We start from the raw sequence: 16117 nt of genomic DNA, 5'->3' as shown, positions 1-16117 counted from the left end.
GGACAGCCGAGAATAAATGGAAATATTCTTAGAAACTTACAGCCTGTTAAGGATCAGGAAGAAACAGAAAATCTGAACAGACCAATTACTATTAAGGAGACTGAATCATTAATCAAAAAATGTTCCCATGAAGAAAAGCCAAGGACCACATTGCTTCACTGATGAATTTTAGTAAACATTTAAAGTATTAATGCCAGTCCTTCTCAAACTCTTCCAAAAAATTGAGGAAGGAAAGCTCCCAAACTTGTTTTACAAGGCCAGCATTACCCTGATACCAAAGCCATAAAAGGATACTATCAGAAATAAACCACAAGCCAATATCACTGATAGATACAGCTGCAAAATTTCTCAGTAAGTACTAGCAAATTGAATTCAGCAGCACATTAAAAAGATCACTCACCATGATTAAGTAAGATTTATCTCTGGAATGCAAGAACAGTTCAGACGCAAATTCATCAATGTGACATATCATATTAATAGGATAAAAGAAAAAAATCATAAGATCATCCCAATAGATGTGGAAAAGCATTTGACAAAATTTAACAACTATTTGTGATAAAACCTCTTAACAAACTGCAGATAGAAGGAATGCTCCTACAACATAATAAAGCTCATATATGACAAGCCCACAGCTAACATACTCAGTGGTGAAATATTAAAAGCCTGTCCTCTAAGATCAAGTACAAGACAAGGTTCCCCACTCTCACCATTCCTGTTCCACATAGTACTAAAAGTCCTAGCAAAAGCAATCAGTCAAGGAAAGGAAATAAAAGCATTAGAATTGAAAAGGAAGAAGTAAAATAGTCTCTATTTGAAGATGACATGATTTTATCTATAGAAAATTCTAGAGACTCCAATAAATCGGTAGATTTAATCAATTCAGTAAAGTTGCAGGATACAAAATTAACAGAAAAATCAGTAGTATTTCTGTATACTGATAATAAGTTTTCTTAAAAGGAAACTTAAAATATCCCATTTAAAATAGCACAAAAAACAAGAGAATACTTAGTAAGTTTAACCAAGGAGGTAAAAGATCTCTATACTGAAAACCACAAGACATTGATGAAATAAATCAGAAAAGGCACATAGATATCTCATATTCATGAAATGAAAGAATTAATACTGTTAAAATGTCCATACTACCCAAAGCCATCTATAGATTCAATGCAGTTCCGATCAGGATTCCAATAGCTTTTTAAAAAAACAGAAGTATAGAGTCCAAATATTTATATGAAACCACAAAAGACCTCAGACAGCCAAAGCAACTCTGAGAAAGAACAAAGTGGGAGGCTTCATACTTCTTGCTTTCAAGCTAAACCATAAAGTTTTGGTAATCAAAACAGTATGGTAGAGGAATTCCCTGGTGGCCTAGTGGTTAAGGATTTGGCATTGTCACTGCTGCTGTGGCTTGGGTTTGATCCCTGGCCCAGGAACTTCCACATGCCCCAGGCATGGCCAACAAAACCCCAGACACTGTGGTAGTGGAATAAAAGACACAGACCAACAGGTCAGAATTGAGAGCCCAGAAGTAAACCTAGAGAAGGGAGCCAAGAACACGCAATGGAGAAAAGACAATATCTTCAATAAACGCTCCTGGAAAATTGTATATTCACACGTAAATGACAGTAGATCTCTATTTCACACGACCCACAAAAAATTAACTTTAAATGGATTAAAGATTTCAATATAAGAGCACAAGCCATAAAACTCCTAGTAGAAAACATAGGAGAAAAGACCTTGACATAGGTCTTGGCAGTGAATTTTTGAACATGACACCTAAAGCACATTTTTTATAGTTCATTGATGAGTTTTTTTTTTTTTTTTTTTTTTTTTTGTCTTTGCCATTTCTTGGGCCGCTCCCGCGGCATATGGAGGTTCCCAGGCTGGGGGTCCAATCGGAGCTGTAGCCACCAGCCTACACCAGAGCCACAGCAACTCAGGATCAGAGCCGCATCTGCAACCTACACCACAGCTCACCGCAACGCCGGTGAGCAAGGGCAGGGACCGAACCCACAACCTCATGGTTCCTAGTCAGATTCGTTAACCACTGCGCCACGGCAGGAACTCCCGATAAGTCTTTTTTGAATTACCTGTATGTGCCAAATACTCATTACGTTCTTTTTGGTTTGTATACTTAGTCTTATATACATAATTTGTATTTAAATGTTGCAGAAATTTCCCTTTTTTTTCATTTGCCTTGTACCTTATTTCATAGCGGGTTTTTTGTTGTTGTTGTTGTTTTTTTTTTTTTTTTTTTTTAGGTAGGGAAATTTTTTTTTCTTTTTATGGCCACACCTGCAGCATAAGAAAGTTCCTGGGCTAGGGGTTCAATCAGAGCTGCAGCTGTCGGCCTACAACACAGCCACAGCAACACTGGATCCGAGCCGCATCCATGACCCACACTGCAGCTTGCAGCAATGCCAGATCCTTAACCCACTGAACGAGGCCAGGGATTGAACCCACATCCGCATGGACACTATGTCAGGTTCTTAGCCCATTGAGTCACAACGGAAACTCCAAGAAATTTTAAATTTTTATACAGCCAAACATCAATCTTTTCCTTTATGGTTTCTTACTTTACTTTTATGCTCACACTTTATTTCTGAAACACCAATCTTACCATATCCCTCTTTTGATTAAAATCTTGCAGGGGCTCTTTGGGAGAAGTCCAGCCTCCTTCTGGTGCTCCGGCCTCAACTACTTTCACCCTGTAGGCACTTGGGGTCCAGTCAGGCCAAGTAACTGTACTTAGTCCACTCTACTTAGCACGCTCTGCTTAGAAAGCTTGCCCTCATCCGGCCCCACGGGCTCACTGCCCATCTCTACCGCCTGTCACTGAAGCCCCAGCTTGGACATGATCACTCACTTTACCCTCTTCTTCCCCTTCTTGTGCAGCACCTGGTCCCCAGGGGGCTCAGTGGTGGTTTAGAAAATGAGCAACTCAAACGACAAGCAAAGTCTAAAATAGGAGAATTGGCTCTCATGGCCAGTTGAGGATCGGAAGATTGGCCCATGCTGCTGGATGCTGAGGCATTCCAAGGAAAAGTAGTGAGAAACTAGAGCCCAGAACACCAGGAGCATGGGGAGGGTGCTCAAACATGGGGAACAGAGTGTGTGAGGGCTGAGCTGCGGGCCAAGGGCAGAAGGGCAGATAGGTTGGCAGCACCAGGAGGCCTGGCGGACAGGGGCTTGGGCTAGGACTGGATTCCCCAGAAGGCTGAAGGACAGAGTCACAGGAGAGCTTGGTTCTGAAAGTACTGGGCAACAGTCCCCTGAGGCCCCAAACTGGAAAACCCATCTAACCACCCAAACCTCCTCCACCCCCGCAGTGCCCACCCACCCCCCACACACACCAGCAAATGGCATCGCCAGCTTTCTCATTTCACAGGCCAGAAACTGGAGTCACTGGATTCCTCTTCCATACCCCACATCCCATCTGTCAGCTCTACCTTCCAAACAGAGCCAGACCATAGACCGAATGATTCTATTTAGATGACATTCTGGAAAAGGCAAAACTCTGGGGACAGAGAACAGAGGCTGGAGGGATGGGGGGTGGGGTGAGGACCAAGTATCCTGAGAGAACTGGGCGGCTGTCGGAACTGTCCTGCAATTGGAGTGGTTGTCACCCAACTGGAGGCATTTATCAAACTCACAGAACTGTTCTTTAAAAAGCTTAACTTTAAATAAATTATACCTTAATCAAACTAATGGAAAAAATATACCAGAGGTCTAACCATTTCTCAGTGTCCTCACAGCCATCACCTGGGTCCAGGGCGCCGTCGCATTCTTGGGTTCTGAGCACAGGGGGCTCTTAACAGTTCTCCCTGCTGCTGCCCTGGCTTCACTGTACTCTGTTCCCAGCACCGCAGGCAGAAGGGTCCCTTTAAAAACAAAAGTCAGGGTTTATTCTTTTGCTCAGAACCTCAGAGGTCAAGGAACTCTCCAGAGCTTTCTCTACTCCTCAAAGGGCCAAGTTCTCACAGGGCCACCAAGACCCTAAATGCCACAGCCCTCTGGTGACCTCCTCCTGCCCGCCTGCCCCATGACGCTCCTCACCCAGGTGGCTCCCCTCCAGCCCCCACCGCCTCCTTGCTCGTCCTGGAATGTGCACTGCATGCTCCATTCTCGGGGTTCTGTTCTCGGGGTTCCCCGATTCCATTCACGTGGTCCCCTCCCTGCTCAGTTTCAGGTCTCCGACCAAGAAGCATCTAATTAGTGAGGCCTTCCTGGAGCCCCCTGTTTACAATGGCAGCCCCGCCCGCCCCCCAACAGACCGTATCTCCATCAGACATACTTCACATGTGATTATGTGTTCCTCCCTCAAACGCATGAGGACAGAGATTTGTTTTTCTTTTTTTCTTTTTAGGGCCACACCCGAGGCATATGGAAATCCCCAGGCGAGGGGTCGAATCGGAGCTGCAGCTGCCGGCCTCCGCCAGAGCCACAGCAATGCCAGATCCGAGCTGTGCCTGCGACCTACACCACAGCTCACGGCAACGCCAGATCCTTAACCCACTGAGCAAGGCCAGGAACTGAACTGGCATCCTCATGGATACTAGTTGGGTTTGTTATTGCTGAGCCATGATGGGAACTCCATGGACAGGGATTTTTGTTTTATTTCCTGCTGCCTTGCCAGCACCTTAAGATATTACCATTTGCCTGGCAAACCAGACAGAGCACTTGAATTTTGGAGATGGGGGCAAAGGGGGTAAGAAGGACTGATGATCATCTGATGGGTCAGCATCTTCCTGCACCAGGATCCCACGCAGCTCCTCCCCAGAGGTAGTCTGGGGCACACGGGGCTGCAGTGCAGGGCCGAGTTCGGGGATGCACGAGTCTGAGTCGTGGCTGCCCCTCCTGCCTTTGTGTTTGTTGGTTACACTGCCATCTCAGATGGCCCATTTACCGGATGCCTTCTCTCCCATTTCTCTAGAAGCAGATGTTCCAGGAGAGGAGCAGCCGGATGCTGCAGGCCTTGTCTCCGAAGCAGAGCCCCGTGAGCAGCCCCACCAGGAGCCGTTCCCCTTCCCGCTCCCCGTCGCCCACCTTCTCATGGCTCCCCAACAAAACCTCACCCCCCTCGTCGCCCAAAGCAGCCTCGGCCTCCATCAGCAGCATGAGCGAGGGGGATGAGGATGAGAAGTAAAGGCTGCTGGCAGACGGCGAGAGCCACACCACGCAGGCTGGGGAGGAGGGCGGGAGCACTGGGGACGCCTGGGTGGTGTTGGAAGGGTAACAGGTGCAGGAGCTGCAGCTCAGCAGGGAGACCCTGAGTTCTGCTAAGGGAAGGCCTCAGGACCAGCTCTCCCTCCGTCTCCACTTAGCCCAAGACTCGGGCTCTGCATGGAGGTTTCCAGACGGACAACCTATTCAAACCTTCTTAGCATCATCTAGAGTCACTCTACTTTAACCTTGCTAAGGCAAGATGCAGAGCACCCTGGGAGACTTGCATTGAGGGAGGTGTCTTCTGCTTTGGTCCTTATCCCCGCCCCCACCCAGTATACGACCTGCGGAAGCAGCCGTCCCCTCAATCTGCTGATTCTGGCTCCTAAGGGCCCTGCACGTTGCCTCCAAGCACCCAAGCTCCACCAGAATAAAGTTGTTTCCAGTAGAGGTGGCACAGTGCTTCTGAAATAGTCGACTTAACGACAAATGCCAACCTTTTCTGTTGAGTCACTGAGGTCCAATGTTGCATTGCCTCGGTTCTTTCTGGTTCCAGAAATGAGGCGTTTAGACAAAGCCTTGTTTTAGGCCAGATACAGAAAAGGTCACCTAGTATGAACTGTAACTTCTTATCTGAAGGACAGTTTTGTCAAGGAGAACGCCACCTAAGGTCTAACGTGCTCCTGCTTGTCCTCTTTCATCATTGGTTTGACTTCATTGTTTTCCAGAAATTACCTTAATCTTTCGGAAATGCAACAAAACATCATATATATATATTATATATATAAAAGGAGCCACTTTGCTTTGGCTCCATGTTTAGCAGATGGTAGGTGTTTCTTGAAGCTTCTTAAAGGACGCTATTATGGAATGGCTTTTCCCATTTCTGACCAGTTTCCAGTTTCATAGGCCTCAAGTAACAGTTTGGTGTACCAAACCACATAGTATACAATAGGGGGTGCTACTTGCACGAATCTGTTCTATGCTCCCAACATGCCATCCAGAGTGGAGATCATATGCAATATAAATATATGGTGGTGGCATTTTCCACTCTCTCCCTCTCCTGCTCTCACCCTAATATCCCGCTGAAATCCTTGATCTTAAGAACTACCTGGTTTCCTTGTGACTTGGGCACTTTGTCAAAAGCTCATCCTGCATTCCTTTAGACATGTCTTGTCCCAGCCAAGAAATGATTTTTGCATGTTGTTCTCATGGCCTCCCATCACCTTCTTGGGTGGAGGAAGGACTCTCAATATTGTCACAGAGCACGGTGACAACCTCAGCATCCCCACCGAGTTGTCTTAAGTTCCCATCCCCGAAGCACAGGTAGGAAAAGAGCAGGTGGAGGCAAAGTGTAGAACCACCCTTGGACAGAAGAGGCATTGCCTGGCTGTCCTAGTAAAACCGGAGGCCCCAAACAGCCCCTTGTGGGCACAGCCCAGCATCTCTTGTGACAGAAACTGCCCCTTTCAGAGGCTTTGGGAGCCAGCCTTCTGAGTGACAAGTGGGGCAACCGATGAAGCAAGGTGGCATGTCTTTCCCCCTCGTGCTGGCGTTGTACTACCTCCCTGCCCACCTGGAGATAAGTGGTGGTTTTTCGGAAGCAAAACCATGAGACTAAGCTGGCCTGGAACCCACTTGTTCCTGGCACTTTCTCCAGAACTCTGTCGAGCACTCATGGGGGACAGAGAGCTGGTGGGAACGTGGCACGTGAGAAGAAAACTTCTCATTGCAGCTGGGGCCCAGAACATTGCCCGGCAGAGAGAGACAAAGGTCCATGCTTCCACTGCGCCCATTTGGTCTCTCCTGTCGTGTACTCAGGGCACACTGGTCTCATGTGCCCAGTGTCTCTATTGATGTTGTTGAGGAGGAGAAGGCCAGGTGGACAAGGCAAGGCAATGAGAACAGGGGAAGAGAAAAGGAAAAAGAGATGCCTGGAGAGAGGAAAGAAGGTTAAAGAGAACCTATGCCCTCAGACCATTTCAGGGCCTCGCTTTATAGGGGAAACTCTCAAGAATACCTCTCATGTGCTTACTCCATGGCCCAGAGCAGACAAATCCACTGTCATCTGAATCCTGCTTTGGAGCAGAGAGCTTGGGATTGATGTTATCAGGCAGACTGTAAGTTTGCCCATCTTACACGCCACACTGACAGGTGGTGCTTACATGACTCAGATTTGGTGCCATCCTGGCCGCCAATTATGGAAAATGACCAATGCCTGAGATACTGCAGGGATGGGCCATAGCAACCCCCATGTGTGTTCTAAATCTCACCCTCTGCCCCCGCCCCCATATCTAACAATATCTTCCCACCCTAAGGCTACAAGATTACTGAGAAGGAATGGGGGGGATTCTGCAACCCAACTTTTGATATTTCCTAGCTGTCAGTTTCTCCCTGCCCCTCCTCCCCTGCCCAGGAGGAGATGGGGTTGCTCCTAGGGCTGACCAGTCAACAGTAATGGTCAAGAGTGGGTTAAGGCTGGAATGAGAGATGTAGCAGGTGTGGTAAGCAGAAGGGACAAAAGGCAAGGAAAGGCTCTTCTGCTCTAGAAGGAGAAGGAAGCTTGAGGCTGAGGCCTAGGGAACAGCCACTTAGGCTGTGGAAGGAGGCAGGTTACATGCAGATGGGCAGGGGCTGGGTGAGTAGCTCCTTTCCGCTCTCTCGGGCATGTCACGCACTCCCTAACAGGTGAAGAAGGCGGGCTTCCTTTCACAGACACCCAGGGGTACCCATGCAGGATGGGGGTTCTCCCCACCCAGCATTCCCTTTTCAGCCCTTCTCCATTAGCTGCCACAGCTTCCTCCTGGGGACCCCGACATCAAACATTCACCAGCTCAAAACATGGGGCAATTGTGATGTCACGGTCACCTTGAATGGCCTGTTTCTGGCAAGCCAGAACTTCACAAAGGCAAAGGAAACCAACCCCAAGAGGGATCTTGAGACCTAAGTCTGCCTTCTGACCTGTGCTGCGGGGAAGAGACGCGGCCCGGGGATGGCCAGCTTGCACCATGCCTTAGGCTGCAGTTATGAGAATCCATCCTTGGAGGGAGGGACAGGACGAGTGTGGATTTCTTCTCTAGCGCCCAGGTGTACCCCAGGGAGAGAGGCGAGATGGCCACAGGGACTCAGCTCAATCAGATGAGTGGGAGGGAGCGCAGATGTTCCTATTCCTCAGGCCTCCTTTCAGCACTAGTCCTGACCATCAGATCTTTTTCTTTTCTTTCTTTTTTTAAAAAAAGAATGAGCTCATGAGGCATTTGCAACTTCTACTTTTCTCTAGACTTTTTTTGTTGTGTCACTGCGATCTGTCCCGGGACAAAGCCATACGAAGAGCATGCGTACTTAAGACTTGCTGTACACTAAGACGACGGTGGTGCCTGGTCTGGGTTAAAGCACGACCTTACGCCCAGGCATTTGCTCTGGTGCTGAATTACTCGACCTTCGGAACCAGCCCCTCCCCCCTCCGCCCCTGCCCCTCCCCCTCCTACTCCAAACCCACTCCTGCTCTCCAACGGAACATGGCATTACCAACTTCTTTATAAATAAAGGGATGCAGAATTGCATTTTATCTGTCTTGTTTCTTAAAAGCGTGCTGCTGTGTGTTCCTCCTTATGAGCCCGAGCTTCGTGTGGAAAAGTGTAGGTGTAGACACCGCTGTCTGTCCCGCCTCCACCCAGGTGCGGCCCCAGCCCTCCTGAAGGAGGGGCCTCGGCAGGGCCCAAGCGTGGGGGTGCCTCACGCCTGACTAGTCAGGAGCACTCACCTGGAGCGGGGGTCACGGAGGGAGCCCAGTCTGGACCCCAGTTGAATTTTCCACTGCCAACTTGCCTTCTGACCTTGACCAAACCACTTCACCTCTCTGGCCTCTGCTTTTGCAAAACCGGGGTGGGGGGGGCGGGGTCAGAGGAAATGGTTTCAGACGTCTCCTTTGCCTGTAAAGGTCTCTGAATTTGTGAGGCAGCCTGCATTGTCGAGAACGCTGCTCCAGCTCTCCTGCTGCCACGGAGCCACCATGAGAAAGTGCTTCCCCAACAGAGCGGGAAGCTGGAGAGGTGGCTGCGCTCAGACCTCAGGCTCGCAGGGCCCACCCACCGTTCTCATCTGCTGCGGCCTGGCGGCCTACTTTTCACCTGTACCTAAAGATTGGGGCGTGGCCACTTCGACCACTTTTCCCTCTCAGGGGAGAAGCTCCTCGGATCAGCTGGAAGCAGAACGATGAGGGTGGAGGCGCCAAGTCAGGACCCAGATGTCAGCAATGAAGATGTTGATGCTCGGAGCATTGCCCTCACGCCCTCCGCTAGCCGAATTCAGGAGCCTCTGGTAACTCCACCTGACGAGGTTTAAGCTCTTCGAAACAAGAGTTCTAACATTAGCCTCGACCCTGGAAGGAAGAGAGCCAGGCCTGCAGGCAGCTAGGGAATTCATTTAAAAACAGAACACCCTTTGTCTAGATACTCATGTTGCAACAGAACAAAGGGGAGGGGGGATGTAATTGTAAGGTATGCATGTAAGGATAACTTGATCCCCTTGCTGAACAGTGGGAAAATAAAATTAAATTAAATTAAAAAAATAAAAACAGAATACCTATCACTGGTAGACCGTATTACTCTGGTTTTGCCACACAGATCAAACACATTCTTGACAGGCTGTATTCAGAGTAACAGTTAGAGGTTTCTTTTTGACTTCCACGATACCGCAGAGATGTTCGCAAGGGGAAATCAGTTCTAAGGCATAATAAAACTCATGTTTAAGAGCTCCGGTAGTTGCCCCAAAGAGAACGAGCCTTTGTTAATAAATTCCTAGGATTAAAAGGTACACTATGAAAAATATTTACGCACACTTCTCTTGGATTGGAGTCCTCACTGGTGACTGGAAATTAGGTTTAAGCAACTTCTCCAGGTATTCAGCAGAAGCTATTAGAATAAAAAGACTCCTACAGAGATGCTTTTCAGACCAAGAGTGAGAGTTCATAAGCACCAATGTATACCCAGTGATCAGATTCTTTAAGAAACCATCAAGTGAAAAGCAATATAGAACCAGTAAAATCTGAAATTTATCTCACTAACAGCGTAAATATTCACAGGTCCCAAATGATCTTTATGTTAGGCCCTGCACTGCCACAATTTACATTGTAGAAAAAACACCATATTGGTTGAATATCAGCTGCAGATGCCAAATGTGGGAAACTTGAGAAGCGTTCAGAGTAGGGTTGACTTGTCTCCTAAAAGCAGTATTTATTTTCCATGCCTTCACTGTCTTTCTTAGGGGGCAGGGAAAGGAATCAACCTGCAACATTACTGTACTCTATTCACCAAGGCTGAGTTCTGAGGGAGAGATTACACATAACTGAAATAGTTGATATGTAACCTTCCATTTTAAAAGAATTATTGAATCCGTACCTGAAAGAGCTGGGATACTTGACCCTTTCCACAGTGACCTTTTCAACTTCTTGCAAATGAACTTGTCACTCTAAAAGTTCCAAGTTCAAAAAAGAACCTGTCATCTTCTGCCATGCACGGGGCAGGACACGACTCATTATAGAGCTTGAGGCGATAAACAGACTTTCTTGCCTGGTAATCATGTTCTACTGGAAAGATGTTGATGTGCCATTTCCCAGCCCGACCACAACCAACTGACACTGACACAACGGAGCCACTGATTCTTTCTCCATTTCCCCCCATCTCTGGTACCCATGGATTAACCACAGATGAAAGAAGTTGAAGGGGTGTGTATTAGTTTCCTCCTGCTGTAACAAATTCAATGGCTTAAAACAACACAGGTGTATTATTTTACAGTTCTGGAGGTCCGGAGTCCAAAATGGGTCTTACTAGACTGCAATTAAGGTGCTGGCAGGGCTCCAGTCCTGTCTGGCGGCTGTAGGGGAGAAACCATTTTCTTGCATTTTCTGGCCTGCATTCCTTAGCTCATGGCCTCCTTCCATCTTCAAAGCCAGCAGTGGCCAGTCGGGTCTTTGTCACATCACCTCCCTCTCACACTCCTGCTGCCTCTCTCCTCTGCCTAAAAGGGCCCTTATGATCACACATTGGGCCCACTTGGATAATCCAGGACACTCCCCCTATTTTATGGGCATCAGCAATGTTAATTCCGTCATTCCTGGGCTCTGAGGACTGGGATGTGGACATCTTCGTGGGGGAGGCAGAATTCTGTCCACCACAAGGTGACTGGAGACAATGGTCATACGCCCATGAACCTTTCTCCAGGTCCTAAAAGAACTGAGGAGCAGTAATCCTCATGCAGATAGATCCATGCTCCTCTTTTTAATATCCCGACATCTACTCATGAGGAACCTGCTTGAGTCTTGACATCCACAAGAAATGCATGAAATAGGCATAATGGGCGATGTCGGACCCAAGTGAACGTGCTAATTGGTCCATGAGAAGAGGAAGTGTTGGGTCCTCAACTCATGAACATGCAGCTGTGGCTGGTAGAGAAGGAAGCTTAAGAGCTCACCTCCCCCTTTCTGTCTGTTTCCCCTAATTCATACGCGGCTACACCAAGAAGACAAGCAGTACAAGCGTTCTAACCAAAGTCTGATCACCGGACACATTTGGCTGAAACAAGCCCAGGAATAGTTTCCGGCTGGCAGGCAGAACCTGTTTGCTACCTCATCTCCCCCTGGTTTATTTTATTTGTCTTTATTTTTTGTCTTGGTCCTTGGATGTTGACTCCAGCCAGTTTAAGTTGGGACTCATTCCAGCCATCCAGTGTCAGGATACGCCATGCTCCTTTCTAGAGTAACTTATTTTCCCATTGTTGCCTTGGACCTGCTTTTTTTTTTTTTTTTTTTTTTTTTTTTGGCTGCATCCATAGCATGTGTAACTTCCCAGGCCAGGGCTCAAACCTGCGCCACAGCAGCAACCTGTGCCACAGCTGCAGCAATGCTGGATCCTTAACCCACTGCACCACAAGGGAACTTCCTGATCTGCATTTGAATTTAAGGTCTTTCATACATTCCTATCTGAAGCATTCAACAAACATTTGAGCGAGCTTCTAGGTGCTGGGGATACAAAGACTAAAGAGGCCATAATCCCTCCTCGCCACCCCAATTTCAGTTCAGTAGCTTGACCCTAAACTCTGGACTCTCCTGACTGGCCCTGCCTCTGACTTGACTGATCTCTAGAAGAACAGTCCATGTTTCAGATTCTGCCAAATAGATTTTTACAGTGATTTTACTAACTTGCTAATTCCACCTTATTCTCCTAATCTCTTTGGGACGGAGTGCTCTTTCTCAGACTGTTAAGATTGCTAACTCCTGCTCAGCGTGGGGGAAAATAGGAAAAATGGATTTAAAAAAGCAGACTTTCTATTGATTAGAAACCACTCGTTAAGAACGCTGAATGGCGAAGGCTGGTGGTGTCACCTCTCTGCTGGTCCGTGAATAGGAAGGCGCTGGGCGAGCTGGCTAAGTCATTAGGTATCAGCACATTCTCTCCTTCAAGGCCTTACCCGACACGAGTCTGGCCTGGAATAAACTCCCCTAGTTGGACAGAGCTGTTCTATGGATGAGATGGTCATCTGAGGTCTCACCTTGGAGTCTTTGATTGCAGGGTTGCTGTCGGACTTCTCTCACTGAATAATGGGGCAGTATCTGCTCTCACAAACTATTATTTTGTTACCAGTTGAAGCCCTAGGAAAAGAGCAGTTTTCATGTAAGAAACTCTGTTCCAATTATTGTGCTAGGGTAACAATAATTATCTATAACTTTAGAAATAATTATACTGTTAAACTGTTACTAAGGAACTACTGGATGCTTCTGCATCCGTCACTGTTGTTGAAATCATTAACATGTTTGTTTGAGACTAGCAATTCTGTTTGGACAAGAATGCCAGAAAACACTAAGAGTAGCAATGAGCTTAGCGTACAGTTTCTTGCACAGAGGGAAACAGCAAAGCTGCTCAGCTGCCCTAAATTCGAATCGACAAAGCCTTTTCTCTTAAGTATTTTCCAATTACCTGTTAAATAGAACATCAATAAAACTGCCAGGACCCTAGACCTGCTCTGTGCCAGGGAACAGGAGTTGCTGCTGCCAGCATCTTAGCTATTCTCAAAGGCTGGTCAGGGTTTGGACTTGATGGGTGGATTTTTTCTTTTTTTTTTCTTTTTTGGCTGCACCCATAGCATATGGAAGTTCCCAGGCCAGGGACTGAATCTGAGCTGCAGCTTTGACCAACACCAAAGCTGTGGCAACACCATATCCTTAACCCACTGTGCCACAGCAGGAACTCCTTTTTTTTTTTTACAAATTTTTTTTCTTTTGATCAGTGGTTTTCAATCCTCTCACATGTTAGAATCTCCTAGTGAACTCTTTTAAAAAAGACATGATATGACAGGATAGATCTGAAACAGGGTCCCGGACTTGGAGATTCTGCTATGGCCAGGCTGAGACCTGGGCTCTACTTAATACTTCAACTCAGGGAACAAAGTGAACCTCTGAGAGAACTTAACTCAAAGAGGTTGACCATCAATGCCTTTTGGAGCAAAGACGAGAACTGACATGCCAGGCAGCTATGACAGGAAAAGGTCTAGGTATCACTTTGTTATTTTCTTATCCAAGGAGAGACTGTCATGTTGATGAACGTGTCATCAGTAGGCAGAGGGCAAAGGATTCATTTTAAGACCAATGTTTAGAAACGACAAAGGTACCGTCACGCACCCAGCCCAATGACTGGTAAAAATAGGTACTCGATGTTAATTTTTCAAAATTCAACAGTGCGTAATGGCCGTATCTAGCTGCACTGTCCACTATGGTTGTCACTAACCACAGGTGGCTATTTAAAAATAGATGAACACCAATTAAAAATTCAGCTCCCCGGTTGAACTCACCACATTTTAAGTGTGCAGGTGGCTAGTGGTGACCATATTGGACGGAAAAGATAGAACACATGCCCATCATCAGAGTTCTAGTGGTGGACAGTGGTCTAGAGAAACCCTTCCCAGAGGCAACACCTCCTACGCGATGCTTCATGACTTATCCATGTGATCGAAGAATACATCTCCGTGTTATTATGAAGGGGACATCTGACAATATCAGCGCATAATCATTTGCAAACATTCTTTTGCTGTTGTCAAGCCTTCAGAAAGCATTTTGAAATGAAGGACAAGGAAGTAAAAATGGACACTACAGGGCAATGCTCTGCAGTAATTTCATGGGACCGCAGACTCTTCAGTGAGGGTCTCTTCTGTGAGTCTAAACCATACTTACTTTCTGAATTTCAAAACAGGGCGGAAGTGGCTTCTACGAGAATGCTCTTCCTCATTGTGAATGATGTGTTAGCATAGTGACTGTGGGTAAAATACAGATGGACAATTTCAAAATTCTAAAACCACTGTCACTTTCAAGAGTCACAGGTTTGGCATTTTTTGGGCAAAATACATCACAACATGAAAGCAGTTGATTCGTAACTGCTTCCCATTTTAGGTTCTAGAGAGGGCCCTAAAACATCAGACCTGCAAAGAACCCTGGAACCAGGCAGTCCAGCTCCCTAATTTAATAGATGACAAACTGAAGCACAGCCAGCTGGTAGCAGAGCTAAAAGTGTTAATTTTCTGACATTAATACCCCCCAAGACTCATTCAAACCCAAGTTTCTTTTTGATCTTTTTAGGGTCCCGCCCACAGCATATGGAGGTCAAATCAGAGCTGCTGGCCTGTACCAGAGCCACAGCAACACGGGATCCGAGCTGTGTCTGTGACCTACACCACAGCTCATGGCAACTCGGGATCCTTAACCCACTGAGCGAGGCCATGGGTCCAACCTGAGTCCTCATGGATACTCGTCGGGTTCATTACCACTGAGCCACGACGGGAACTCCCAAACCCAAGTTTCTTGCCTCGAACTTTCTAGAAGTTTTGTCTCTTATTAGTGATGAACATACAGACAGCAATTACGTGGCTCTCAAAATTTTAAAAGATGCCCGTTCATCACTGAATATTTAGTGAAAGAATGACACATTGGTAAATATGAAGACACCATCTCCGTTATTCAGGAAGTACCTAATCGCAGCCAAGTGTCTTTGGAGGCACTAGGTTCTGGTGTCAGTGTTGCACCAGCTCCTCAGAAGGAACCATGGAACTAATAGCTCTTTAATTGAAAATTTCACGTTTTTTACCTTCTGCCTAATCCATATGGCTGCATTTCCCAACTTTTTAAAAAGAATGTTCCTGGGGCATTTGTTAAGCTAAAGACTCCTAGGCCTTCACCTCAAAGAATCTGAAACAGCAGGGCTGAGGCAGAGCCCAGCAACCTGCATTTAACCAGGATCTCAGGCAATTCTGCTGGTCATTCCATGGTCAGTCAAGCCCCATTTGCCCAGGACAGTCCCAGTTTACACCTGCCTACATGGTTTACAGCATAATTATTAATAGTCCTCTTTCTCACTCTTTCTCACCCTTCCCCAGTCCATGGGTCATATTTTGAAAAATGCTGCTAGAATGGTTTATTGTCAAGAAGCTTCTTTATTTTGCCTATAAGTTGTTTCCCCAAAAGGTGAGCTCAATGTTTCCTGCCACAAAGAATCCAAAGAACCTGTTTTTTCTTTGATCAATCATAAGAACTTTTTTTTTTTTTTTTTTGGTCTTTTTGCCATTTCTTGGGCCGCTCCTGCGGCATATGGAGGTTCCCAGGCTAGGGGTCGAATCGGAGCTGTAGCCACCGGCCTACGCCAGAGCCACAGCAATGCGGGATCCGAGCCACGTCTGCAACCTACACCATAGCTCACAGCAACGCCGGATCCCTAACCCACTGAGCAAGGCCAAGGACCGAACCCGCAACCTCATAGTTCCTAGTCAGATTCGTTAACCACTGAGCCACGACGGGAACTCCATTAGAATTTTTTTAAAGCACCCCTGTCCATTCCCAGCAACTCGCAAAGGTGATCGGTGCTGTTCACGTACCGAATTTCACAAACCAAGCGAGCAGAAGGCAGACCTTACAGGT

The 16117-nt window shown here is 46.9% G+C and overlaps 1 protein-coding gene and 1 long non-coding RNA gene across 8 annotated transcripts in view; one reads left to right on the top strand and one right to left on the bottom strand.

Moving 5' to 3' along the window:
- PCYT1B (phosphate cytidylyltransferase 1, choline, beta) overlaps positions 1-8897 on the top strand; it is a 137313-nt gene extending 128416 nt beyond the window's left edge. The window contains exons 8-9 of one of the 5 annotated variants that reach the window (XM_021080540.1): positions 4934-4996; positions 8441-8897. In XM_021080540.1, the coding sequence (XP_020936199.1) occupies positions 4934-4996; positions 8441-8506 (129 nt within the window). In that variant the 3' untranslated portion in view covers positions 8507-8897. Of the gene's footprint in view, positions 1-4933 lie in introns of all 5 variants that reach the window. The other 4 variants (XM_005673506.3, XM_005673503.3, XM_013986017.2 and 1 more) reach the window with 4 other exon arrangements.
- LOC106506925 overlaps positions 1-15787 on the bottom strand; it is a 37102-nt gene extending 21315 nt beyond the window's left edge. For 2 of the 3 annotated variants that reach the window (XR_001302577.2, XR_002340826.1), the window contains exons 1-2: positions 8924-15787; positions 3735-3881 (exon numbers count right to left, since the gene is read on the bottom strand). This is a non-coding gene — a long non-coding RNA (uncharacterized LOC106506925). The remainder of the gene's footprint in view (positions 1-3734; positions 3882-8923) is intronic. The other variant, XR_002340825.1, reaches the window with a different exon arrangement.

Source organism: Sus scrofa, chromosome X, assembly GCF_000003025.6.
Source record: "Sus scrofa isolate TJ Tabasco breed Duroc chromosome X, Sscrofa11.1, whole genome shotgun sequence".
Taxonomy (NCBI): domain Eukaryota; kingdom Metazoa; phylum Chordata; class Mammalia; order Artiodactyla; family Suidae; genus Sus; species Sus scrofa.
Note: the sequence above shows the minus strand (reverse complement) of the source record. Positions and strands in the feature narration are given on the sequence as shown.